General features: G+C 47.1%; 3 protein-coding genes, 2 non-coding genes and 1 pseudogene across 8 annotated transcripts; 3 read left to right on the forward strand and 3 right to left on the reverse strand.

Moving 5' to 3' along the window:
* Window positions 1-9,995: 9,995 nt before the first annotated feature.
* Window positions 9,996-12,449, forward strand: LOC125510727 (tubulin alpha-2 chain). Its single transcript, XM_048675976.2, has 4 exons — window positions 9,996-10,207; window positions 10,798-11,032; window positions 11,137-11,507; window positions 11,642-12,449. The coding sequence occupies exons 1-4, from the start codon at window positions 10,115-10,117 to the stop codon at window positions 12,296-12,298; spliced, it is 1,356 nt and encodes a 451-aa protein (XP_048531933.1). The 5' UTR covers window positions 9,996-10,114; the 3' UTR covers window positions 12,299-12,449.
* A 439-nt stretch (window positions 12,450-12,888) lies between these two features.
* LOC147973028 (uncharacterized) lies at window positions 12,889-15,318 on the forward strand (annotated as a pseudogene). The gene is made up of 3 exons (XR_015602726.1): window positions 12,889-13,759; window positions 14,416-14,565; window positions 14,779-15,318. The product of XR_015602726.1 is annotated as an uncharacterized LOC147973028 (transcript).
* A 2,640-nt stretch (window positions 15,319-17,958) lies between these two features.
* Window positions 17,959-21,970, forward strand: LOC125510728 (pectin acetylesterase 9). Of its 3 annotated transcripts, XM_048675977.2 has the most exons (11): window positions 17,959-18,290; window positions 18,411-18,623; window positions 18,931-19,010; window positions 19,092-19,178; window positions 19,299-19,423; window positions 19,519-19,579; window positions 19,701-19,757; window positions 19,881-19,958; window positions 20,043-20,148; window positions 21,452-21,597; window positions 21,701-21,970. In XM_048675977.2, exons 1-11 carry the CDS (start codon window positions 18,134-18,136, stop codon window positions 21,806-21,808), a joined length of 1,218 nt encoding a protein of 405 aa, XP_048531934.2. In that variant the 5' UTR covers window positions 17,959-18,133; the 3' UTR covers window positions 21,809-21,970. The 3 variants fall into 3 exon arrangements, 2 of the variants coding, with proteins under 2 accessions (XP_048531934.2, XP_087377949.1); XM_087521823.1 differs by having other exon boundaries at window positions 17,960-18,290; window positions 18,931-19,178; XR_007284729.2 differs by lacking the exon at window positions 20,043-20,148 and having other exon boundaries at window positions 17,961-18,290.
* Window positions 21,971-22,289: 319 nt separating this feature from the next.
* TRNAT-AGU (transfer RNA threonine (anticodon AGU)) lies at window positions 22,290-22,363 on the reverse strand. Its single transcript has one exon. It is a non-coding gene; the product is annotated as a tRNA-Thr (tRNA).
* Window positions 22,364-23,464: 1,101 nt separating this feature from the next.
* On the reverse strand, window positions 23,465-23,538 carry TRNAT-AGU (transfer RNA threonine (anticodon AGU)). The gene has a single exon. It is a non-coding gene; the product is annotated as a tRNA-Thr (tRNA).
* A 488-nt stretch (window positions 23,539-24,026) lies between these two features.
* LOC125510729 (uncharacterized) lies at window positions 24,027-27,557 on the reverse strand. Its single transcript, XM_048675978.2, has 8 exons — window positions 27,315-27,557; window positions 27,078-27,159; window positions 26,543-26,596; window positions 26,348-26,439; window positions 26,149-26,262; window positions 24,692-24,759; window positions 24,456-24,567; window positions 24,027-24,366 (listed from the first exon to the last, which is right to left on the reverse strand). Exons 1-8 carry the CDS (start codon window positions 27,366-27,368, stop codon window positions 24,271-24,273), a joined length of 672 nt encoding a protein of 223 aa, XP_048531935.2. The 5' UTR covers window positions 27,369-27,557; the 3' UTR covers window positions 24,027-24,270.
* Window positions 27,558-27,991: the final 434 nt, after the last annotated feature.

The raw sequence follows: 27,991 nt of genomic DNA on the forward strand, positions 1-27,991 counted from the left end.
CTCCCCACAGAGGTAATCAAGCTCATTGTTTCGCGTGTGGACAATCTCAGTACCATGCAAGGATCATGATGGCAGGGCGGTTTCGTTCATCAGGCAAAACTGTGTCTACACAGCGTACCATGCGTCTCTGCATGCACCATACCCTGATATGTGCCGCCACGCTCTGCAGCCAAAGTAGGAGAGAGGGTCGCAAGTATCAGACTTCGACCTGCTGGCTGAAGTTTCCCCCGTCAGGCACCCATCTGGTTCAATCCGTCAGCCAATCTCCACAGCTTAATAAATAGTAATGTCTAACTGAGCCAGTTAGTTAGATGCATACACTTGGTGTAGTAGGATCTTTATTTAGTTTGATGCATACACTTGTTCTTTTTTGGTAGCCCTTTTGTAATGATGGTTGATGTTTGGTTTGTAAGAGAGAGCTGTGTCTTCACTCTTCTGGCCTGCTTACTGCTTCTGTTGCACCCCCAGCCCTGGTTGTTGCTGCTGCTGTTTTCAATGTACAATCAGTAGTATATTTCGTCTATTGGTTGAATAAATGTGTTGTTAGAACGACAAACACAATGTTTTGGAAGTCGTTGCACGGTTCGATCCTTTAGTGCCCCGTCCCGTACGTAGCGCATACTATTTTTCGTATGGAACACATTTTCCACTTGTTGATAACATGCAGCCCACTGATGAAGGCCCAATAGAGAAGCCCATAATTAACTGGAAGGGAGGCTCTCACATGAATCCGGCCAAGGTACATGCTCATGGTCCCCTAAACATAAATAAGTAAATAAATAAATAAATAAATAAAGCTAAATGCTCATGCACCAGTTCTTTGGAAAAATAGGTAGCCCCGTATTTCTTTTTGAAGAATACCCAAGCTAGGCATATTTGTTTTCTCCGAATTACTGGGCTGCAAATCTTTCAAGACGAGGAGGGATGCATTCCGTCCTGACTTAAGAGTATGGTCAATGGCTGTTAAAAGTAATATCAAAAGGGTTGAAAATTCCAAAAAAAATATAGCAAACGGGATATAAGTTTCTTTTTTTGTTTTTGTTCTTCACCGATATCTTATACGTATTTCATTGGATTTAACATGACATAGTACTAATTTATTTTTAAATTTGTTTTAGTATGGCTACTAATTTTTGGATTAAGAATATTTCGTCGCCCAGCAAAAATTTGCGAATTTTCAAATTTTTCCACATATTTAGTTAATTTTTTGACCCTGGTACTGACCAGAAAATGGCCAGCAATTCTAAAAATGGAAAACGGGCTGCAATAAATTCCATATGAATTAGAAAATGAGTAAAATTATAAAAATAATAGCAAATGGGCTGTACACGCTACAAATTTCGAGGCTGACTTGTTTACCCAAGGCTTTGTCAGTGAACACACGATTCTAGCAGCAGTGATTGTTGGATGCCCATCCAACGGCCGACATGCCTCTTCAATCTCTGATCTTCCTGCTCTAGCCGCCTAAACTAGCGCCGGCGGGACTGCCTGCTCATTCCTCTTGTGGCCCGTTGTGATGCCGCGCAGGCTTCCCCGGCCCATCCTACTCCCTCCGCTGGCCTGGCCGCACGCAATCAACTGCCTCCTTATTACGTGAAAAAATGATTCCTCCCACTGATATCTGGGGCGCACCGGTTGGGAGGCTGACCTGTGGGCCTACTAAGTTGACGCGTACGCAGGGCTTGTCAACTTAGTCAACAAACGATTCTAGCAGTGGTAACCGTTGGATTTGAATCTAACGGTCATGCTGCTTCTTCAATCGTTGCTCTTCTTGCACCAGCCGCCCAAACCAGCGCCGGGGAGACCGCCTGCTCCTGCCTCCAGTGGTCGGCTGTGCTGCCGTTGAGGCCTCATCGCCCACTACTACTCCCACCGCTAGCCAGGCCCTGCGGCGATGACAGCCTCACACCGCAGCCGAACCAGTGAACCCTCGTACTCCTCTCCGCGTGGGCATCCACTGCCGTGTCTTCCCCGGCTCCCCATCGTCCCCTTCCTAGGCCTCACCGTCGCCCACCGCCTTGGTGCTCTCGGCGCGGCGTGGTCAACTTTGTTAACGACATTTCATCGGAAGAGTACTGTACGTGGAGAGGCTGACAGCTGGGTCCACGGCCACAACCCAGTTTTTTTGTGATTTGCCAAGTAAGTCGCTTTGTCAGGCCTGTTGGGCTGCAAATCTTTCAAGACGAGGAGAGCTTTCATTCGGCTGGCCGAGAAAATGGCCCATCGGTAATGAGAAATGGGCTGTACATTTTTAAAACACATCAAACCGACAATTAGTTTAAAATATCTTTTTTTTCATTTCGCGATTTTAAATTACATTAATTTTTATGCGTGGAGAATTTGTTGGATTTTATATTGATATACATTTATTTTTAAAATCAGTTTGAATGTGAGTCGAAATTTCCGGATTAAAAACAATTCGGACCGCACCGAAATATGCAAAATTTCGTATAATTTTTTAACTGTGGCCATAATATGGGCTGTAATGCTAACAAAAAGAATATAGGCTCCAAAAAAACCTTAATAATTAGCAAATGGGATGTAAATTATTAGAAATAATGGCAGATGGGTCGTATGCTGTTTTCCATAAATTTGAGGCTTTCCTAAAAAAAGGTTGACGCACAAGCAGTGACTGTTGGATGGCCATCCAACAACCGTTGTGCTTCTTCAATCTCTGCCCTTCCTGCTCCAGCCGCTCAAACAAGCGCCGGCGGGACTGCCTGCTCCCTCCTCCCGGCGGCCGGCTCTGCTGCCGCGCAGGCCTCACCGCCCCATCGTACTCCCATCGTTGGCCTAGCCATCCCTCTACTCACCCACACCCGCTGTTATTCTCCGGCAACGGCAGACGAACTAGTAAACCCTCATACAGTCGTACTTCCCTCCGCGTGGGAAACAACTGCCGAGTCTTCCCTGCCTCCGTGTCGTTCCCTTCCTAGGCCTCGCCGTCGTCCACCGCCCTGGTGCTCTCGGCGCGGCCTGGTCAACATGGTCAACGAACGACATGCATCTGAAGTGGACTGTACATGGAGAGGCCGACAACTGGGTCCACGGCCGCACGCAAGGAAATACCTCCTTATTACGCGCAAAATAATGATTCCTCCACCTGACATCAGGGACCCACCGAAAGGGCCTTTGTATTTCACAAAAAAAATGTTACCGCCGCTGACAACTCGGACCCACCAGCTATATCTTCGCACGCAAGGAAGTGCCTCCTTATTACGCACAAAAAAATGAATACTCCCCTTGTTAGTTGGGACCCAGTATAGTGGCAGGCTGACATGTGGGCCAACTAAGTTGACGGGGACGGAGGGCTTTGTCAACTTAGTCAATATGCACGATTCTAGCTCCAGTGATCGTACGATGTCCATCCAAGGGCCGTAGTGCTTCTTCAACCTCTGGTCTTCTTGCTCCAGCCGCCCAAACCAGCGCCGGTCGTGCCTCGTGCTCCTGCCTCCCGTGGCCGGCTGCGATGCGGTGGAGGCCTCACCGCCCCCTACTACTCTCACCACTGGCCAGGCCATCCCTCTACTCACCCACACCCCCTGTTATTCTGCGGTGACGGCAGCCTCACACCGCATCGAACCAGTGAACCCTCGTTCTCCTCTACGCGTGGGCATCCACTGCCGCGTCTTCCCCGGCTCCGCGTTGTCCCCTTCCTAGGCCTCGCCGTTGTCCACCGCCCTGGTGCTCTCGGCGCGGCATGGTCAACGTGGTCAAGGAACAGCTTCCATCGGACATGGACTGTACGTGGAGAGGCTGACAGCTGGGTCCACGGCCGCAGCAAGGAAGTGCCTCCTTGTTACGTGCAAAACAATTATTCCTCCACCTGACAGCGGGGACCCACCGGACAGGCCATCGTATTTCGCAAAAAAACGTTTGCCCCTGACTGCTGGGACCCACCAGCTACATCTTCGCATGCAAGGAAGTGCGTCCGGGCAAAAACAAACGATTCGCCCCCTGACTGCTGAGACCCACCAGCTACATCTTCGCAGGCAAGGAAGTGCCTGACAGTCGGGACCCATCTGGTCGAAGCATACGTAGCGTTGTCATTCTGGTCGCGAACGTGTACGTACATATATACTGGTGGATGTAGAGGGGCGCACGTGTCGTAGTAGAGGCGCGTACGTGTTGTAGTAGAGGCGCGTACGTGTCGTAGTAGAGGCGCGCACGTAGCATGTACACGTAGGTACAATGGCCAGGGTGCAAGAAAGAAAATACGGCCACGTATGTGTACATACGGGCGGGGTCTCGAACGCCTACTCGCGCATACGCACGGCCAGAGCTCGTGTACATGGCTGGGTCGGAACGGAGAAACAGCGTCGTCGTTGTGTTCATGGGGAGGCAACAGAATGCGTCATGTTCATGGGGAGGCAACGAAATGCGTCGTGTTCATCAGGAGGCAACGGAACGCGTGGGAGCCAACCGGCTGGGTCGGAACGGAATGCGTGGTCGTGTTCATCGGGAGGGCTTGGACGGAACAAGCGATGGAAACGAGGCTTGAACGAGGTCCTGTTGATTGGGAGGGGTCTGGCGTACCGTAAAACGGAGGAAACGGACCTCCTACGGTCGAAACAGGGTCCTGTTGATCGGGAGGGGTGTGGCGTACCGCAAAACGGATGAAACGGACCTCCTACGGTCGAAACGGGGGTCCTGTTCATCGGGAGGGGTGTGGCGTACCGCAAAACGGACGAAACGGACTTGTGTTGGAGCGCTACAGTCGAAACGGGGGTCCTGTTCATCGGGAGGGGTGTTGTGTACCGCAAAACGGGACTCCACGGGATACTGTTCATCTCCACCGTCGACCTCCTCCAGCGTCCACGGGCTACCGTCGACCTCCTCCAGCCTCCACGGGCTCCTGTTCATCCAGCCTCCACCGCGCGCTACTCCACCGGCTACTGTTGAACCACCCCTCCACCGTCTACTGTTCATCCAGCCCTCCACACCACGGGGTCATGTTCAACCACCCCTCCACGGGCACCCCTCCATCGTCTACTGTTCATCCAGCCCTCCACCACACCACGGGGTCCTGTTCATCCAGAGGCAACGCCACCGCTCACTGTTCATCCAAACCCTCCCGCAACGCTCACTGTTCATCCCAGAGGCAGCATCGATCGGCTTCAATTAGCAGCAGTAGCGAAGGAATCGCTCGATCGGGTTCAGTTAACAGCCATCGATCGATCGATCGGGTTCAGTTAACAGCCATCGATCGATCGCTCGGGTTCAGTAATGCGTAGCCTGCAGTGCGATCGCTCGGGTTCAGTAATGCGTAGCCTGCAGTGCAATCGCTCGGATTCAGTTAGAGACCAACACCTCGCTCGGGTTCAGTTAGAGCCAACGCCTCGCACACACGCGCGTACGTGTGTACGAGAGAAACGCGCATCGCTCGGCCCCCGACCTCCCACCGTAACCGGGAACTCCCTGAAATTTTCCTCGCCCTCGCTTCTACCACGTTATTTTCCGTCATGGACGGCCCAAAGAATGTCATGCAGCTGCGTCTCCAGCCCGCCTAGGACGAAAGCCCATTTTCTGTCATGATTTTTTGTCATAGAAGTAGGAGCCCACCACATCTATGGTGATACCGAGTTTTGTCACAATTATCATCATAGAAGTGTCATATGTATGACAATTTTTTTTCGTTCGACCCAAAATGTCACGGATGTGTCTTTTTTTGTAGTTCATTGGAGTATCTAGGTGACATTAGGGTTTTGGTTGATTTGTGTCTTAATGTGTTATTCTAGTACGAACTCTAGGGTTGTTTGTGACACCTATAGGAATAGCCCAGCGGATTGATTGGAAAGAATAACTTTGAGGTGGTTTCGTGCCTTACCATAATCTCTTCGTTTGTTCTCCGCTATTAGTGACTTTAGAGTGACTCTTTGTTGCATTTTGAGGGATAGTTTTATGATCCAATTATGTTATTATTGTTGAGAGAACTTGCACTAGTAAAAGTATGAACCCTAGGCCTTGTTTCCTAGCATTGCAATATCGTTTGTGCTCACTTTTATCATTAGTTACCTTGCTGTTTTTATATTTTCAGATTACAAAAACCATTATCTACCATCCATATACCACTTGTATCACCATCTCTTCGCCAAACTAGTGCACCTATACAATTTACCATTGTATTGGGTGTGCTGGGGACACAAGAGACTCTTTGTTATTTGGTTGCAGGGTTGCTTGAGAGAGACCATCTTCATCCTACGCCTCCTACGGATTGATAAACCTTAGGTCATCCACTTGAGGGAAATTTGCTACTGTCCTACAAACCTCTGCACTTGGAGGCCCAACAACGTCTACAAGAAGAAGGTTGTGTAGTATACATCAGCCCTTTGCTGAAAAGTTGCTTGCGAGAGTAATGCTTTCGAAGAAGACTCCATGAGCGCTTCTTCTATTCTTTCTCGTGCAAGAGAGCTTGCCGAGAATAATTATGAAGCAGATTTAATTCAATCATCATCTCGAGCTTTCCTTCCTGTCGAGCTTGATGTGGCTTTCCAATGCTTGCCGAGTGCGAAGACAAATATCATATAATGAAGGATTTTCTTCATGAGGAATATCAACTCTTGCTTTCTTGAATTTCAGAACTTCAGCAGAAGCAGAAGCAGTAGCATCCACTGGCATCTTTCCTTTGCCGATATCTTTCACAATTCTGAGCATGTTGCGGACCGGAGGCATGAAGACTTTCGGAACATATGGGCAGGAAAAGTGTTCTCTAGTGAGCTACTCGATTGCGTACATGATCCATGGAGCATAAGGCTTCAAGGCTTGAGGGCTGTCAGCTGCACATACCAAGTTAAGAATAAAAAGATCTGGGATATCGAAGCGAACACCCTAAGACATGGCAAGCAATGCATTTCCAACAATGGCATTGATGGTTTCTGGCCTGTTGGTAGGAGTGAGGGAGTTGCACAGGATATATAATAGAACTTTATTCTCATAGGCCAACTTCTTTGGATTTACTTCAATGCATTCATCACCACCAAGTGTTGGATCCATCAACATGTGCAGTTGGGCCTCAGAAACTTCCCAGTAGTGCAGCATGTGTTCGCTATTTGCATCAAATTCACATCGAGGCAGATTCAACAACACTAAGAACTGATCTGCCGAGCATTTTATCTTTTCCTCTCTAGTCATCCATTCGAGGATCCATGTGAAACTATCTCCAAGTACTCCTGAGATATACAGAGTGGCATAGAATTGATGAATTACTTCATGATTCCATCCATGGTTGAAATGGAGAAAACCCTTCAGAAAAGCATGCTCAATATGATCGATTGCATGATGGAAGCAAGGTAATTCTTTGAGCTCAGCAAAGTTCAAAATCTGGTGCTTGAAGATGCGATTCTTTTTGTATAGAATTCGAGCATAATACACAACTTGTTCTTTAGTCCAAAACCTTGGCGACAGTGAAGTTCTCTCTCCTTCATACGGACTAGTCCCAAAGAAAGCAAGTTTCGAGAGGTGAAACTGCTCGTTAAACGCAGGACCATTTGGGGCACCTTCAGCTGGGAGCAACGGAAGTGTTTCCAAATGATTTTTCAGTTGTTCTTAGCTCACATTCCGTGTCCGAATGTCATCTGGTGCTTGCACATCTTCTGCAATAAGCTTCAGTGGGGCACAAAGCTTTCTTGATTTCTCTTGGGCTTCAGTGGGGCACCAATAGCGGGACCTGGATGCCCATATTGTTTCCAACATATTCCACGGAGATCTTTATCAGTTGAACCACGATGTCGAGGATTCAGATAATCCCATATGCAATTCCCTTTGTCTAGCAATACGTCGGTATCTCCATACGTAGTTCAATCTCATTACTGGCAAGTCTCTTTACTCGTTCCGTAATACAATATCCCGTGACTAAACTCATTAGTCACATGAAGCTTCTTGTGATGTTGTATTACCGAGAGGGCCCGGAGATATCTCTCCGTTACCCAAAGCTACAAATCTCAATCTCGATCCATGCAACCCAACAGACACCTTCGGAGATACCTGTAGAGTACTTTTATGATCACCCAGTTACGAAGTGACGTTTTATAGCACACAAAGTATTCCTCAGGTGTCCGGGAGTGGCATGATCTCATGGTCCGAGGAATTGATACTTGACATGAAGGAAACTATAGTAAATAAATAAGCGATACAATCTGTTGCTAAGCTTACGGTTGGGTCTGTCCATCACATCATTCTCCTAATGATGTGATTCCGTTATCAAATGAAAACTCATGTCTATAGTTAGGAAACATTAACCATTTTTGATCAACGAGCTAGTCCACTATAGGCCTATTAGGGATACGGTGTTGTTTATGTATTCTCACATGTATATATGTTTCTGGTCGATACAATTCTAGCATGAACAATAAACATTTATCATAAATAAGAAAATATGATAATAACCAACTTATTATTGCCTCTAGGGCATATTTTTGTCAGTTCTCACTTGCACTACAATCAGTAATCTAGTTTACATTGTAATGTATCTAACACTCATAGAGTTCTGGTGCTGGTCATGTTTTGCTCGTGGAATAGGTCTAGTCAATGGGTCTACTATATTCAGAACCGTATGTACTTTGCAAATATATATGTCTCGATCCTTAATATGATTATGTATGGAACTGAAGAGCTTAATGTGTTTGGTCTTCTTGTGAAACCTTGGTTCCTTGACAATCGCAATGGCGCCAGTGTTGTCACAATGGATAGTCATCGCATCCAATACAGACCCGCGTATGTGGAATTGACGGTGCATGATTGTTTCAAAACCGTTGAATCTGACATGCGTGCCCAACCAAACCCATAAGTGTCTCGATGGGTACCGTCGCCAGGATACAGTCATGGTCAATGTTGACACCGCACTTTTCCAGTCTTCACGGCGAATTTGAGTCTGCTTGGTGATCCGGAACCACAATAATACATGCATATTGGTTTGTCGTGAGCACATTGAGGAGGTCGCACCACTGGAATTAGCCGAGGCACTGGTGCTCCGTCGCGTGGTCGATCTCACTCGTCAAAAAGAGTTCCAGAAGGCCATATTTACTTCAGATTGTCTCTCCATCATTGAGATGATTTGTTCTCAAAAGGCGAACCACTCGAGCATTGGAACCATAGTCTCGGATATCAAGGTTTTGCGTGGGTATCTTCTCATCTAGTCTCTTCAGTCATGCTAATTGTTTATCGAATGCCGCGGCTCATAGTTTAGCACATTTGTGTGTTTCTTTCTTCTCATGATTCTATCGTGCGCAATGTAACTTTGAGGAGTATCCGGGAAACTCCTTTTAATGATTTTTGATCAATAAAGAGTGGTATTCCCCCCCCCCCCCCCCCCCCCCTAAAAAAGAGTGGTATTTTTTTTTCTTAAAAAGAAACACATCTCGCAATTGTATCGAGCCTACCGTAAATTATTCAGATGGTGCTGTAATAGGTTTGCTAGTACATGCTCCAGCGAAGAAGTGCGTGTGTTCGAAAAAAGAAAGCCCAAAGAAGTGCGTGCTGTAATAAAAGAGAAAAGAGAAACAGAAAACAAAAACCAAGTGGGTGTCCACCGCTGGATCATTCATGGGCGGCCCGCGCCCCGTCAAACGTCCGTCGGCCGCTGCGCCTCCACTCGAACAGATATTTTCCCCAAGGGCAGCGCCGTCTTTTCCCCGTGACCGGCCGCGGCGCACATTTACGAATTTCAAATTTTGAATCGCGTCGGCGAGACCGGGGCCAACGTTCCCTTGCCGTCCCGCAGCATCCATCCTCCCCGACGCCCCCACGCTCCACTCCACCGATCCCCCACACCCGGCCCCCAGTGACACGCGGGCCACGCCCACGCACCCGACAACCCGGGCCCACATGTCCGCGAGCCGTCGCCGCGGCCCACCCTCGCGCGCGCACCAACCAGAGGCCGGCCAGGCTGGCGGCGTGGGCCACCGCCGCGGCCCGCCCGCCTAACGCCAGCGGAACGGCCGTTAGGTTAACCGGGGGCCGCCTATAAAGGGGCCGAGGGGGCCGAGCGGAGGAGCCACTACACATCCGGCGTCTTCACAAACGCCGGCTCGCTCTCGCTCCGTCTCCCTCCCTCCTCCCCCGCTCCGCGCCCTCCGCCGCCAGATCCCGTCGAGCCCCCCGCGCCCCCGCGTCGAAGATGAGGGAGTGCATCTCGATCCACATCGGGCAGGCCGGCATCCAGGTCGGCAACGCGTGCTGGGAACTTTACTGCCTCGAGCACGGCATCCAGGTTCGCCATACCCCATCTCATCACATCTCTCGCCCCTCCTCATGTCGAATTCGTATGCGGTTGCTCCGATGGTGTCGATTGGTTGGAGAAGGTTTCCCGTAGCGGGGCCTCTGGATCTGGGCTGCGATTCGGGTTGTGCTGCGAAATGTTTTGCGGTTCAGTTGTCAGATCTTCTCTGGTTTGGAATATTTAGGCTGTAATTGATGCGGGATTTGAACTGTGACGGGATTACTCGATTACCTTCCCGTGTAGGTCTAGTTGTTTTCACGCGGGAATGCGGCAATTAGTGTTCGATCTGCGCGACCCTTCTGAATTCGTCAGGAACATCAACTGTTCGTAGTTCCTAATTTAAGCCTGCGATCTGTGATGCTTAGTCGTTTCGTTTTGTATTTTAGATCTGATATGCAATTGGAGTCCTAGGATCGTGCTTTTCAGGAGACACGAATACACCTCTGTACTAGTTTAGTTTCCACTTTTGTGTGAAATCTCAGATCTAGTTAGGCCATGATCATGCTTTACTTGGTCAGTTTTGATGTGTTGTGATATTATGGTCTGCATCCAACTGAACACCTCACTGTTCCCTGCTGCAGCCTGATGGCCAGACGAACGGCGACAAGACCATCGGAGGTGGTGATGACGCCTTCAACACCTTCTTCAGCGAGACCGGAGCCGGCAAGTACGTGCCCCGTGCGGTCTTCGTCGATCTTGAGCCCACCGTGATTGACGAGGTCCGCACCAGCGCCTACCGCCAGCTCTTCCACCCCGAGCAGCTCATCAGCGGCAAGGAGGACGCCGCCAACAACTTCGCCCGTGGTCACTACACAAGTAATTAATTCCCCCAAAACCTCACTGCTTCATTACAATCAGCACTGATCTCTCAACCATGTTTGATTTGCTCATCGTGCCTTGTTTGCTCTTGTCCCCTGCAGTTGGCAAGGAGATTGTGGATCTCTGCCTCGACCGCATCCGCAAGCTGGCCGACAACTGCACTGGCCTGCAGGGCTTCCTGGTCTTCAACGCCGTTGGTGGTGGAACCGGGTCTGGGCTTGGGTCGCTCCTCCTTGAGCGCCTGTCCGTGGACTATGGAAAGAAGTCCAAGCTCGGGTTCACCGTGTACCCATCCCCTCAGGTGTCGACCTCTGTGGTCGAGCCCTACAACAGTGTGCTGTCCACCCACTCCCTGCTGGAGCACACCGATGTCTCCATCCTGCTCGACAACGAGGCCATCTACGACATCTGCAGGCGCTCCCTGGACATCGAGAGGCCCACCTACACCAACCTGAACCGCCTCGTCTCTCAGGTACTGATCACCTGACATTGTCAAAGTCTTTCATCTGGATCGAAGCATTTCATTGCTGTGCCTGTATTAGTACTGTTGTGCAATGTGTGATGTGAAGCTGAGACTTGGAACTTGTGCTGTTTGTCTGTGTGTAGGTGATCTCATCCCTGACCACCTCCCTGAGGTTCGACGGTGCCCTGAACGTGGATGTGACTGAGTTCCAGACCAACCTGGTCCCATACCCGAGGATCCACTTCATGCTCTCGTCCTATGCGCCGGTCATCTCGGCCGAGAAGGCGTACCACGAGCAGCTGTCGGTGTCTGAGATCACCAACAGCGCGTTCGAGCCGTCGTCCATGATGGCCAAGTGCGACCCGCGCCACGGCAAGTACATGGCGTGCTGCCTCATGTACCGGGGCGACGTGGTGCCCAAGGACGTGAACGCGGCGGTGGCCACCATCAAGACCAAGCGCACCATCCAGTTCGTGGACTGGTGCCCCACGGGGTTCAAGTGCGGCATCAACTACCAGCCGCCCACCGTGGTGCCTGGCGGCGACCTGGCCAAGGTGCAGAGGGCCGTCTGCATGATCTCCAACTCCACCAGCGTCGTCGAGGTCTTCTCCCGCATCGACCACAAGTTCGACCTCATGTACGCCAAGCGCGCCTTCGTGCACTGGTATGTGGGCGAGGGCATGGAGGAGGGCGAGTTCTCCGAGGCCCGTGAGGACCTGGCTGCCCTGGAGAAGGACTACGAGGAGGTCGGCGCTGAGGGTGGCGACGATGAGGATGGCGAGGAGGACGACGACTACTGATCTGCTCGTTCGCTACATGTTGCCGTGCTGTCCTGTTTTGGAAACTTGTGTTGGGTTGTTAAGCCGTCGGTGCTTTCTTTGTCGCTGTTGAACTGCATCATTAGTACTTTGTGGAACAAGTATCTCGCTTAATTTGTTCTGTCCTGCCCCATTACAGTGTTCTTTGCCGTCCTGTCTTTGCTCTTGGTGATCGGATCATATTTAGTAGCTGAATTTGATTAGCCCGGACGGTGGTCGAGATTCTCCCCGCGCGAACGGACCACCGGCGGTGATTATGTTGATGGGTGTGGACTGCAGTCGGGGCAAGTTGCAAGCAATCCGTTGGGGTGGATGGACGCGTTCGTTAGTCCTGATTCCATCGGTCGGAGAAGGGGCCTAGTTCTAGTCGGATTAGTAGTTTAGGGCCCTTCAGAAGCAATTATGCAGACCAATCTCGACAGGGAAAATAATACCCAGACGAGCATTGCCCCAAAGAATCACTCGTAAGATCATCCATCCAAAGGTGCAGAAGCCCCGTACGGTGTAAATCCTCTCTGTTTGGAACTTCTGAATTTATTTATTCATCAGTACTGAATGAGTCTGCCTTGTTTATGCAGCAACCAGAGGAGGAAGACAGACTCAGCGCGCTGACTGATGATATTTTGCTGTCTATCATAACCAGAATCGATGCAAGGACAAGTTCTCAACACGATGGAGACTTCTCCCTTGGTTGCTGCCTGAGCTCAACATTGATGTCAAGGATTTCCTGCCTGTTCCTCACCCGGACCCAATCGATGCAAATGACATGCATGACGCGATGGTGACCCTAACCAAAGCAGTCAGGAGCTTCTTTGATAAGCCTCGGAGAGAATCAACCCTCACAAACCTGCAGCTCAAGATCTACTCGATCAACACCTTCTCAAGCGACATCGGCCCGCTAGTGTGCGGCGCGATTGACAGCGGCTTACTGAAAGATTTGGACCTTGCGGTCCTCGATGAGACGAAGCCGCGCGACTGTGATGATCCTCATATGCTACGGCTTGCCAACGACACGGATCATTTCTTCAATGCCTACCCTAGTGTGTTCCATTGCCTCACAAGGCTTTCTCTCCACAATGTGTGCTTTTACAAGTTGGACATGCACCATCTCCTGTTTGACCGTTGCACACAATTGAAGTATCTAAGACTCTTTCATTGTGACGCTGGTCGTGGCTTTCTGTCGAAGATAGATGCACCAAACTCAGAACTCCGTGTTCTGGACCTCGACACGTGTTGCTTTGGGAGGCTTGAGCTGGTCTGCCTTCCAAAACTGGAGAAACTTCATTGGGATACTTGGGAATCTGAAGACGCGCCCTTGTCTTTTGATTCTGTTCCCTCTCTCCGCGAATTACACCTTGCAAATGGGCCCGAACTTCATCAGAATGTGATTAAATTAAGTGAACTTCTACGTGGACTCTAACACTGGATTTTATGGGAGAAAATGTAAGTGCTAGTTGAAGTTTTCTATTCGCCATGTTTTCACAGTTATCCTAGTGACATCGTAGATCTGTTTCTTTGTATAGGTAATGACATGGCTGTGTTTGGTAATTCCCATTCTGCATGTGTGTGTGTGTGTGTTTGAGTTTTCTGTACGAGTAATTTCGTGGAACTACAAACCTATCGGGCAGAAACTATTATGAAAACAAAACCTTTGGTATAAGCTTTTGGACAACTACGCATAGGTTGGCAAATGCGTAGAAAGCTACATTTTAACGAAACCCTGCCCTCGGACAATTATTGTATTTTATTTTGGTACATTCACAAGTGAAGTGTGACTTTTTTTTTTGAATAAAAAGGTAGATCATTTTCTACCTTATGCATTCAAAACGAGTAGGGTACCCGAATGACCAGAGTCATTTACATGAAAGTGATGCTAACGCCACACACTTTGTGCAGCAGGCCATCACCAGAAGTGTGACTTTTTCAAAAAAGAATGTGTCCCAATTGATTCAATCATTTCTTAGAATGGAGCTCTCTCACCAAGTACATTTTGCCAACATGTCAGTGATTTTGTACTTCTGTGACATATTTTTTAACTATGTAGATTTGCGTTTGCGCATCCTATGAAATTTAATCCAAATTTATTTATCTTTGGCCAGCTTTGGATGCAACCTGAAATGAAGGAACTCAGCTCTGCATTCAGCAAGCTAAGGATGCTGTCCATACTAGGTATCTTTATTGAATTCGACCTTATATGGACGACAGCCCTTCTTGAGGCAGCCCCCTCTGTTGAAATATTACAAATTCAGGTGAGTTGTGCCGTTCTGACTAAGAACGTTTTGCCAGCTTCAGTAATGAATATGTTTTTCCCATTTTAAAATACTTTTATGATCTTCGTAATCTCATATTCAACTTGTATGTTATGCTGTTTTTTCTTGCATTCTGTACATTGAACTGCCGCTGAACCTGAAAATTTAAACTACAAGCCTATATCGATATAACTATTCCTAATGCAAATGCAGGTACATGACCATTTATGCGATATCGATGGCCAGGTCAGACTGCGGTCCTTCCCTGAAAGAAGGAGCCCTCAGTGGGAGATGGACTGCCGCGGCTCCAAGAACCTTCTACCGAGAGAGCTCCAAATTATTTGGTTTAAGCCGCTAAAGCAGCAGCTGGCATTCACAAGGGCTATGCTGGAGCGAGCACCCAATTTGCAGAAAATAATTTTGAGAGATGAGTCATGTGAGGCATGTGATGACCTTGGGCAGCCGCCGCCTTGTTCTTGCGCAGAGCGTCTTTTTCCAGAGAGCAAGGATGAGCAGGAAAGGGTGGTCAGGCGAATTACAGATGGTGCGATCTTCTCAGGCCAAGTAATTTTTGACGATCGTAAGAAGCTGTAGATAGATACCTGCTATCTGATGGCTTGCTATATTCAGAGGCAAATTGTTTTCCATATTTAAGAAGCTGTCGAAAAAAATATGAATGCTCATTGTAGTTGCCGATGGCTTGTTAATTTGTGTTGAACGATTATTAATAAAATGCAAGCCAATCCTCTGCTATTTTTATCTCTCTTGATAATCTGTGCCCTGTAAGGTGTCTCCTTAGAGACAGCATCATACTGGACTTTCTTAACTCAATGATACTTCTAACAATAGGTTCTGCCAGCGCGTTTAAACTTGTTGTATCGACGTGGTGGTTGCTTTATAAGTATTATTTATAAAGCGAGAAGTGAGCTTGTTTCATTATTAAATGGACTCCGCCATATTTTGGATTCACACATTGTCCTGACATTTGTCCAGAACTCCAGATGATCTTCAGAAGATGGCTGCAGCAACTGATAAAAGGAGCAAGTCTAGTTGATTTCGATGCTTTTATGTACCTATAATCACCTTTCGTACTTCATTCTTGTACCAGTTGTCATCACGGCTGATCCTCGCAGAGATAATGTCGAGCAACTTCGTGACTATGCTCTATGGCACGTTCTCCATGCACTTTACATCGCTTGATGATCTCTACAGTTCATTCTGACATTCGTAGTTTTCCATCCCTTGAAGTTTATTGTATCTGTCCTAGATAGTGCTGGAGGCCTGGAGTCACAACATGCTTTGAACAATCTCAAGTACTCTTGGTTGGCCTCACATTTCGAACTTGATTGAGCAAGGACAAGAAGTGTCACACTGAAGGTAAGAGCAGGTTACCATGTTTGTGTTTGCTTTTATGTCAGTACAACTTCTATTGACAGGTTGTTGATTTTCTTGCTGTCTCGAGTCAAACTGGCCTAGTCTGTTTATTTGGAACTTGTTTCAGCTGCTGATGGGGAAATTTAGAACACCGGCATTCTGAACTTGTTGCAGCTTATGATGGAGCAAAGCTAAGATTGAGAACATTGATGTATTAGCTCTCATCCTTTTTAGTGGCTAACTGCCACCTACACAAATACTTCCTCCGTCCCAAAATATAAGAACGTTTTTCATACTAAGTAAGTAAAAGAATTTCAGCATTTGTTTTTTCAAGCGCTTCCATTATCCATGTGATGTGTTGAGCTGGGCCATGACTGAGTAGTGCCTGCCCCTGCCCAACTTCACATAAACTTGTTTTCCCTTTTGTAAATGTGTAAGTAATGTTGAAGAACAGATATCTGTGTCATTTGCATTGCACGTAGATCTGGAGTAGTACATAGTTATACCTTTTACACGTGCATGCTTAGGAATAATGACGAGGATCAAAGCCATTAAATAAGACGTACAATGCTGTATCGTGAATGTATGATCAGCGTCAGAGGATTCTATCATCTCCTTGATTTCCTGACTATTCTGTTATGAATTTCTCATGTAATATCATTTTCTCTGACCAGTCTTCTAGAGGTGGAGAATTGAGTAAGTGCTCTAAAGAAAGAACCATCGGTACCCACTGCAGCCATTGGCGGGCCATTCAAGCTTCTGCATAACGAAAACTTACGACCGGAAAGGACTTCTACGTGGACGTTTGAAGGATAATATTGGATGGCAAAAAGTGTCTGAACTCTTGCAAAGGACATATACGGTCGATTTGAGGGTCCGTGTCAGAGATGCCCTGACAACCATATCATCATACTCCCTCCGTTCCAAAATAAGTGTCTTGAGCTTAGTATAAATTTGTACTAGAGCTAGTACAAAATTGAGACACTTATTTTGGGACGGAGGGAGTATATGTTACTTCCACCGTGGATGGATTTAGCAAAACTTATTTATCTAAAAAATCTAAAATTTGTAAAATTAAAGTATGTGTGCCCCGTTATAACACGCGAGCACTTATCTAGTAAGAGCATCTCCAACGTTGTGCATCAAAAAGGACACATCAAACGTCCATCGACATGTTCGGACGTCTCCACAAACAGTAGATAGGGGACGGCCATCCAACCCGATGCACCAAATGTTTGCCCCATTTTCTTAAAAAAGAAATAGACCAACACATAGATCAACATTGATGCTTGTGAAACGAAGAATGCACATGTTGGCAAAATATTGTGCCCTTTTGCTTCATGCCTACAAACCCCATACTTGTGGCCAACCACGCGCTGCACAGCAACGCATCCTTCTCTCACTGAGTACTCCCCCACCCCCTCAATCATGCTTGCTTCATGTTAAGAAGAAAAAGGTCAAAAAAATAATCTCAATGACATTTGACCGAACACTTACCGACGTGGTGTCCATCATGGATGGCGTCAACAGGAGGCAGACGATACCTGGGTTGCGGACGGATCAGGGTGTAACGGGGGAGGGCTCCGAAGGGGGGGTTTGGATGGGCTGGGTGTGTCGAAGTCCAATGTGGCAGGCGTCTGGACTCTCTCAAACCTCCCACAAGTTTGTTTCCAGTTTGAAAAAATTCAAATGTACGAACTGGTTTGAAGACGTTTGATGCACCGCGGTGCATGACAAAAAGCGTCCAGATCATGTTGTCGGCGTATTTAGGAGCGTTTTGATGCACCGTGGTTCATGGCAAAAGTGTCCTGACCAACTAAACGTTCCTGCATCGGATCCACACACACAACTCACGAAACAAGCAAGTTTAAACATCGTGCTCATGTATGTGAGCGATTTTGATTATAGTGTGTTAAAAAAAAGTTAAAACACAACAACGCGGGCAGTGGATCTGTGGCCGCAAAAGAAACCATGATCCATACTACATCACCATCCGTTCCGCCCCAAGCCAACGAAGGAGCTGACGCCGACGAGACGCTGTTGTCCGCACAAGTTTCCATCGTCGACATCTGGTTCCGGTGCATTCTCTCTCGCCCTTGTCATTTCGCTTCCCAACTTGAAAGTTTTGCCTGCACACACACACACACGAGATAGCCGTCGGTTCTTGGCTTCTTGCGTGCCGCCGTTGATCGCCATGGCCCGGCGGCGGGTCCGGACGTGGGCTGCAGCCGTCGCCACGGGTGTGCTCGTCGTCGTCGTCGCTACTGCTTCTGCTGCTGCGGCGGCGGGGGCCGAGGAGAAGCTGATGGTGGAAATGACCCTCGTCCCGGGCGCCGCGTCGACGGGAGCAGGCATGTCCACGTCCCCTTGAACATATCCTCTTTTCTCCTCCAGCCGGCGGCATATTGTCTATGATGTGCAGTTGCATTACGGAGTACCAATGGTGGCGTGGCGTCTGTGTTCCACTGCAGTGTGCCTCGACGGGAGCCCGCCGGCGTACCACCTCCACCAGGGCTCCGGCGCCGGCGCTCGCGGCTGGCTGCTCCAGTTCGAGGGCGGCGGTTGGTGCAACGAAGCGCGGTCGTGCGCCCAGAGAGCCCGCACTTCACTAGGTTCGAGCAGCCTCATGAACAAGCTCGACACTTTCTCCGGATTGCTCAGCAACGATCCCGCCATGAACCCTGGTACCTCAACAGCTCAATCCCTGAATTGTTTTTCATTCAGCAACAAAGAAAACGTACACACACTTCAGAGTTCTTCAGTTACATGCGTGCACCAAACGGTCACAATAATCCGGTAGGTAGCACTACCAACAACCAAGCTAGCTAGGTCCATGGTGAATTCAAGCTAACGGTCTTGCAAGGATTGATTATTAGCCCACATCTGCATCAGTTTTTTCAGGCCACTTACAAGGCCCAAAAATTAAAAGCTCATCAAGTCTCGTCAATATTAGAATTTTTTTGATACGGCCTTGGCCAACAATTCGAGCAGATTTTTACAATTGGAATCGAGTGAAAATGCGATACTGCGATGGCGGCTCCTTCACAGGCAATTCAGAGTTCAGAAATGGTGTAAGTATGCTACCATTGTTTCTTGTTGCTGCATGGGTTCAACAGAAGTTTGCTGCTCAGTGCTTGCCTCTACATATGCAGTCTTCAGTCATCTACATGAGAGGCCAGAGGATATGGGATGCAATCATCACAGATCTCTTCCAGAAAGGCCTTGCGAAAGCCGAAAAGGTCCACCAGATCTCATCACTGATAACCTCTATATATACTTTCTGCATATTAGTTTTACTCCTCTCTGGCTAGACAACAATTAAGCCGGCCATGGTTTTGAGCAAGTTCTGAATCCTTCAGGTGCTGCTCTCAGGCTGCTCAGCAGGAGGTCTAGCTACATTCTTCCACTGCGACGACCTCGAGGAGCGTCTCCGAGGCACTGCCATGGTGAAATGCATGAGCGATGCAGGGTTTTTCCTTGATGTGTAAGTTGGAGCAAATCAAGAAAGAAAAAAAAATACTTCTGGGATGTCAACTCTTTTTGTCAAATGTGTTGAAAGGGTTTGGTGTCATTTTGCAGGGACGATATTTCCGGCCGCAACACCGTCAGGTCTTTCTTCAACGGGGTAGTCGATTTCCAGGTCTTTTTTCACTAGCAAAATCCCTCTTCCGGTCTTCCCACGGTAAACTGGGAATATCTCTATGATGCCTTGGACCTTCTTGTTTTGAAATACTTCTTGCAATTTTTCAACTTTCATCTAGGGGGTTCAGAAGAATTTGAACAAAAACTGTTCGGATTCAACAGTAAAATCTTATCAGGTGAAGACTCTTTGGATTCCTATACTCTTCCTTGCTAGTAGATCCTTGCTAGTAGAACCAAACCGCATTTTTACACAGCGCTTGTGCTAAACCATGCATAACTTTCCCACCCTTTGTGTGCAGTGCTTCTTCCCGCAATATGCGCTTCGGAGCATCAGAGCCCCCTATTTCATCTTGAATTCAGCTTACGACGTATATCAGGTAAAACAAGACATGATACTACCGTATAATTTTTTTCAGCATCCGATCACTGGTAACTACACATGCTTAACATTTTTTGGACAGTTTTTCCAAAATTTTGTGCCCCGTTCGTCTGATCCTAGAGGTCAATGGAGTCGCTGTAAAGCGGCCCTTAGTGCATGCAGCTCATCCCAAATTGCAACTCTCCAAGGTTACACTTTTGTGCTTTATACGGATCTGGAGTGAAGTCTGTTTTAAACCCTGATTTCATAGAGTGCGCATTAATGAACTCTCACGTCTAAATCCCTGAAATTTGTACCCTATACTTCTTAATCCCAGTCAATCTAAACCCTAGACTGATCCTATACTTGTTTGGAAGGACAATCCTGATCGGGATCGGTTGTTTCTCTCACGTACTACACGGGCCTACATGTCATATTTTATCTTCTTCCTCAATCTCCCCTACTCTCTCCTAAGCGTCCATCTTCTTCCTGGAATAGCAAGTATGGCGATCACGGCCACGAGGTCAGCGCGTGGAGCTGCGCATTTAGGACGCCGGAACCCGATCTCGACGGCGCCCTGGAGATCTTTCATTTGGCGGACCGTCAGTTTTTCCAGAGATCCTTGACCTGCGGCTTCACCTCCGCGCGAACGCGAGGAAAACAACAGATGCCGTCACCTCCCCTCTCGTGGTTGCTGATGCGTCATTCCTTTGTCTGCGTCGGTTGCACGTGGCCTCCCCTCCGTCCGCCTCGCCGCCCCTGCGGCAGGGTTGGGCACGGCGTGCGGCTCTCGGCCAACGCGCCCAGAACGAGCAAAGGTACGTCTGCACGGCCGCACGCGAGTCAGTCGACCCAAATCATGATGCGCGCATCAGGCTCGTCCTCGAGTACGCTGGGTGCGTTGGCCTCACCGTCGACTTGGACGAGCTGGATTTGCTAGTATGTTGCGGCTGTCCGCGCACACTACATCTCGGGTGCATGCGTTGCTTGTTTGTTTCCAGCAAAGAATCGATCAAGGCAGGGGGCGGCCTACGTCATGTACGTGGCTGCGTGCGCATCTTGCTTGGAAACAATCAAGATAGCTCCAGATTGTGTAGAACTTCGAGCGTTGGTTGTTGAGAAAGACAGAGAGATTAGAAGATAGAAGGTGAAGACATATGGACCCGGGTGGTCAGTGACTGTGGCGAGTGATCTCGGCCGGGATAATTATTTTCCCGGTGCGCCAAACGGATTCAAGGTTTGATTTGATCGGGATCGAGGAGTATAGGGTATCAACTTCAGGGATTTAGATGTGAGGGTTCATTTGCGTCTCACTCTACGAAATCAGGGTTTAAAATAGATTTCACTCTACGGATCTGTGAAATGTACATTAAACCAACGGGCGCAAGCTTCTTGATTTAGTTATTGCCTTAAGGCAATCCAACCAAGTTGTTGTCTTACATATATATTCTCTTAAAAGAAGATCCTTGATTTAAGTTGCTGCCTTGAGGACATTTCTGAACTCGTCTCCAGGCCTGAGAAGCGCAATGTTAATGGCTCTGAAACCGTTCGAAGGCGAATCGAAGGTGGGGATGTTCATCAATTCTTGCTTTTCACATTGCCAGAGCGAGTCCCAGGACACATGGTTTGCACCAAATTCCCCAAGACTACATGACAAGGTAGTAGTACTAATAAATATTTACTCCTGTAAGAATAAGCTGTACTTGTGTATGTGGGCTTCTAACAATGGGTAGTGTTTGCACTAAAATCTTTTTGTTTCAGACAATTGCGAAGCTGGTTGGTGATTGGTTCTTTGAAAGGGGTGCCGCCCAAGAAGTTGACTGCCCCTATCCTTGTGACTCGACTTGTCACAACATTATACCATTTTAATTAGGTTAGGCCACTGAGTTTTAGGGTTTATGCATTGGTCAGTGGCTAGAAATTCTATACGAAATTCATAGATATGCATCGTGTTAAAACTTGTGCACTTGTAACTCATGAGATAATATGATCAAATGTCTTATGACAAAGAAAGCACATTACTACGGAACACATGAGCGTTGACGCGTCAAAACCCGTCACCGTTGATGGGTGCCGACAGTCTAGCTTCAGCTTCTTGGCTTGCTTCTCTGTAGTCGAGCTTGCGCTCCAAGACATGGCTGACGATGGAATTTTGCCATTGAAACATGTGTTGTCGCCCTAAAAAAAGGAAAAGTTGTTTCATCAAACAAGGTAGAGATCAGAATGGCAGGAAATGTGCAGAAGGCCACCTATATAAGGGCTATCCGCTAATTACAACTCTAGTTATAGCCTATAATTTATTCAACAAATTTTTAACAGTTTGTCTTTGATACATGAAGAAGAAAAAAACTGCTTTCATTGAGAGTTGAACTCAAGACCTCCCGCTTACTAAACGGGTGCTCTAACCAACTGAGCTATGAAAGCTTTTGTTACAAAATTAATTATTTACTTAGACAACCTATAAAGCTTTTGCTAGATCTAATTATATCAATTCGGCATTGAGAATGTTGAGACTTTAGGAGTACATTCTAAGAGCTTGAGGTAGACAACATCATCGAAAGTTGTAGGTAGGGGTCACCATTGATGTTCCACTCATGGCCAAGGGGCTAGCTCTGAAATGAACTCAAACATTACTCATCCTAATGGATATGTCATAAATCGCCAAAAACAAATTAAGGGAATCTAAGAGATGCACTTTTAGTTACTTTGGCAACTTCGGAAGTCGAAATGAGTCCTTGGTTCTGGCCATGCTAGGGAGAGAATCAAAATCAACACAATCAAGTAGGCTTTGATTAATGTCGATGCCAGCTATGTGGAGAGATTAATGCGGCCAGTGTGGGGGTGGTTGTTAGGAACTCATCTGGCAAAGTTATTATATCTTCGTGGGACTTTCTGGGTCAATACTACAGCGTGAATGAAGCTGAGCTGCGTACTTGCCTGGCAGGCCTTTATATAGGTATTACTCTTCACCAGTCCATTATTTTGGAGACTGATTGTGCTTTTGTCTGTTCTTTTCTTGCAAATGAGAATCTTGACAGGTCCTCGCTCGTTGATATGAAGAAAGAAGCCTTGAGTATATCGAAGATGCTTAAGAATTTTAAAATTACGAAAATTAATCGGAATGTCAATAAGGTGGCTCATGAAATTGCGAAGTTGAGCTTTATAAGTAAATCTGATGGGATTCTTCTTAATAGCGTTCCGCCCTGTGTGGCGAATTTTGTAATGAAATGTTGTAATAACATTATATTAATTAATTGACGTATGGGGGTTTTTCAAAAAAAAAGTAGGCTTTGATTAGGCCATTTGTAGAAGGTGTAGGATTTTCAAACAAGAGGAACGAACGACGGTCCTTTAGCCTGGCATCATGAACACCTCACCAACGGCGAGGTCCACCTGTGGGCTGAGATGATCGGTACAATGCATTGATAAAACCACTTGCGTACAAACTGCAAAGGCCATATTTTTTTTGAAGAAACAGTACACTCTTGGTACACACGGAGAAAAACGAAAAACAAAAAATGAAATTGCTTTCATTGAGAGTTGAACTCAAGACCTCCCGCTTACTAAACGGGTGCTCTAACCAACTGAGCTATGAAAGCTTTTGCAACGAAATTAATTATTTACGTACACATTGTCTAAATTATGTTGTCACCGGACGACGGCTTCTTTTTCCTGTCACAGTGGGCCATACGAGGATCTGTCGCCTCTGCAGAATTTTGTTTCATGACTAAAGCCAGTTAACTTTATGGGGAACTCTTCTTAAAAGAAAAAAACTGTGCTGCGTGCACCACTTCTAAGATCTCAAATATGACGATTTTATGACTGTTGCCAAGCTGTGCCTACCTTCTAATGGCTGTTTATTTTCCTTATGCAAAATGTGAACTGTGTTAACTGTTAAGTACTATGCCATAAAATCGCTGAACCACAAGGTAATCGGATGGCTGTTTATTTTCTGTCAACTGTGTTTATTCTTGCATTGTGCTCAGTAATCCATAACTGATAATACATTTACGAACGGGCAATCTAGTCCAGACCAGTTCATAGCCGTGGTTGGTTAATCATTCATAACAAACGCGAACACAACGTATTGACAGGAAAATATAAACTCCACAACCAGTATATTGTTCACGATGCCATCAGAGTCGAAAATAGTTTAATAATTGCAAAAACATACCGTAAACCTTTACCCTGGAGCATGCTAGTACAACAGACGGAACACAGGCACAAAAACATGGCGCCTTGCTTTCAGGTTATGATACAGGTTTGCTTATTTATTGGCTAGTCGAGCAAAACAGGGGAAATGGCAGGTCCAATTTAATGGCAAGAGGAAATCAACGGTAAAGGGCCTCAGACTTCAAGTTCTCAGCAATCTCGGTCTCCCAGCGGTCGCCGTTCTCGAGCAGTTTCTCCTTGTCGTACAGCAGCTCCTGCACCATGGCAGAGAACGTTGTGTGTTATGATTCCCGGGGAATGTGTGGAAATAACATCATACGATAGAATCAACTGGATAGTTTACCTCGTGAGTTTCAGTAGAGAACTCAAAGTTAGGGCCTTCGACAATAGCATCGACAGGGCAAGCTTCCTGGCAGAACCCGCAGTAGATGCATTTGGTCATGTCAATATCGTATCTGCAAAACAAGATAAAATATGAATCGTCAGAATGGAGCTTGATTGCAGATTAAGAGCAGTAGATCAAAGTGGCATACTTAACAGTTAACATGGTTCACAGAAAATAAACAGCCATTCGATTACCTTGTGGTTCGGCGACTGCCATCTTCACGTTCTTCTGCCTCAATAGTAATTGCCTGGGCTGGGCATATCTGACCACATGTGAAGCCATGTGAGAAAAGGCATACTTATGCATCAATAACTACCACTTCAACTAGTATGAGAAACATCCAACATTCAAGCATCTTAAGCCAATCACACAGTTTTGCACTACTATACATGAGAATTTTCAGTAACTTTTGAAACTAATCAAAGGCCAAGACTTCAATAACTAAGATTGGCGAGAATGTTACAGACTTACACGGTACAGCAAGCTACTTCCAGAAACTATCAGTGTTCAACAAAGTTTACAGTAAATCTAGCACGGTAGTACTGGACACATGGCGCCATGGGGGGCTCATGAATTTTAGCTTTGTGTGTTCAATTGCAAAATATTATTAAATCTAGATACGATGATTCTTCAAGAGCTTCTCAAACCCCATATGTGCACCAGTTCCATACACCATACTCCCTCCGTCCGTAAAGGCTTGTCCCTCAAATGGATGTATCTAGCACTAACTTGGTGCTAGAAACATCAATTTGAGGGACAAGCTTTTTTGGACAGAGGGAGTACTAGATTGAAGAAGCATGTGGCCTAAGAAATTTGAGCTGCAAATATTTTTTAAATAAAAGCACCAATAAGCAGAAAGCTGTAATGCTCTTGCTGCCAGTGATTCAGAGCTCAAAGTTCTAACTGCTAACACCGTACACAATCTTACTGACTCAAGAGGTTTGCACCATCAGTGTTTCAACCCTGGAGTTGTGGACTCTTTTAGGACAGGTTCCCAATCAGTAACCAGCAATTTTCTTGGTGGTTTTGACTTGTCCGTTACCCTCAAAGAATGACCGACATCTGTCTGATTCACGGCCATAATTATGCCATCAATTGTACTTCAAATTGCAATTTAGATTTTAAATTAAATGTTTCCAGGCCACGATTTGTTCTCCTTGTACCCACGGGAAAAAGTGATCAATCCCAGGAACTGAAACCCTTCATACAATGGCCAGACTATTCTGAATACTCACAGAACATCAATCTTAATGCTTTACTCCACAAGCACTAACAACTACGATGACTACCACAAACAAGAACAAAACCATCATGTATTGTAAATAACTTCAAGCAAGTAAGGGATCAAACTTTTCTTAAAAACTTTAATCAATTTCAGTCAGATATATTTGAAAGAAACCAATTTTGCAAAGTAAATAATGGGAAAGAGAAGATGACCCTAAGAACTCATAATTTAATATGGAAAACATGGCATCACTGTTATAACATTGCGTTGAGTAGTATTACTGGTGCAAACACCAAATTTTCATATAAGCATGGCCTGCTATTACTATGGACCGTTTAGAACTCAATTTCATTCGGCAGAAGATAAATTCATATGGTTTGCTAACTAATCCACTACTATTGCGAGATTTAAGAGAACACAACTTACAGCTTCACAGAGTTTACAGGCAATGCAACGCTCTTCCCCAGTATCATAACGTCTGAGAGCATGCTCCCCTCGGAAACGGGGGCTCAAAGGGCCCTTCTCAAATGGATAGTTAATCTACAAGGAGTCAAGATAAAAGAACAGTCAACAGAAGCAAGCACGACAATAAGACTAATAGCATGTGTGAAATTCGCCACTTAACTGTAACTTTCCTCTCGAAGAAGTACTTGAGCGTCAGCATCAAACCACGGACCATTTCAGTCAAAAACAATGTATTGATACTCCTTTCAAACACTGAAGAAAGAGCATTAAAATGAGAGGTGAAGCAGTATCCTAACAGCAACAAGGAAAATAGCCAACATACAATTGTATGCCCATATAAAAAACATATACTCACCAGCACTCCAATCTTTGGCGAGCTCTTTCGCAAGCTGTTCTTTCTCCTCATCCTCTGATCATTAAAGAGGGCAGCGCTTTCAGAGAACAGTAGCATCGCACAAATTTAAATTCAAGATGCAACTATGCACACACAAAATCATAGCATGGAATTAGTGTTCGAAAGAATAAGGCCAATTAGAATTCGATACTATAGTCCATCATCATCAGCAAATGGCTTTAAGTTGTAAAGAACAGGTTCTCCTAAAACCAACGGGAGGCAGCATGGCACAATTTTTGACCATTTCATACTGGGTGTCAGGCATCAGTGTGCAACTAACTAATACTCTATAACCGAAGATCTGTTCCAAAGAGTTTCAGGTACAACCCTAATTCCTCGCTCACACGCTACCGTATGCACCACAAGATATAGAAAATCAATCACTTTGAACACACGAAATGCATGGAAATGGTAAGGTAGAACCGAGATAGCCCGAACCACATTTCCGAAATAATCATAATACCAAAAGCTCAGGAAGAGGGGAGAGGGTGGATACCTTTGAACCTCTTGGGCGCCCCCGCGTCCATGTAGGTCCGGAGGTGGCCCTGCATCGCCGTCGCGGACGGGCCGAGACGCGCCTGAAACACCGGCAAACCACGAATCAGGCGCAAGTCACAGCAAACAGGAGTGCGGGGCGGCGTGCCTCGATCTGAAAGCCGGAGGGCGGACGGCGGAGATCTAGGAGGGCGACGGCGGGCAGGGGAGGCGGGGGAGGGGTAGAAGGGCTGCTCACCGTCTGCCTAGCGCGGAGGGCCATCGCTGCCTGCCGGGCTAGGAGCGCCGCCATGGTGGCGTCGTCGGCGACGAGGAGACGGTGGATTCGGATCGAAAGGGGGTTGAGGTGGGCTGTGCACTGTGGTCTCTAGTTAGTGGCTGGGGGATGTCCGGGTGTGTGGAGAAACAGGAACTTACAGGTGGGCTAGGCTGGGCTGGGCTGGGAAGTGCAGCACCGCCCAGAAGACAGGGGGGCCTTCCGTGTGTTCAAGGCACTAGAGGTATAGAAGTGCCCCGTGCCCATCCAAAACGTTCGAGATCGATTGCCTGTTTTTTTTTCCTTCTCGCTCGCGAGTTAGGGTTTCTTCTCCCTGGGGCGATCTCTTCGTCGCCATCGAATTCGTTCACCTCCCCTCCCTTGGCAGTGCCATCGGGGCTGATTCGGGCTGATTACGGGGTGGTTCTGGACCATCACCCGGCCTTGGTTGGACCTGACTGGTTACGGGCAGGGAGCTAGGGTTCGTTTACAATGCTCGATCGGATCTCCTTCAGGTTAGGGTTTCAAGAGGATGGCAGAGGAAGGCGCGTCAGCGGCTGCAAGACGCGTCGCAGGCCCCTCTGTCGAGTTGGAGAAGATGATGACAAAGCTGGGCCTTCGCGATGAGGACTTGGACGACGTCGTCTATGATGAGGAAG

The sequence above is a fragment of the Triticum urartu genome, chromosome 5A (assembly GCF_056163025.1).
Source record: "Triticum urartu cultivar PI428250 chromosome 5A, HENAU_Tu73, whole genome shotgun sequence".
NCBI classification, from domain to species: Eukaryota; Viridiplantae; Streptophyta; class Magnoliopsida; order Poales; family Poaceae; genus Triticum; species Triticum urartu.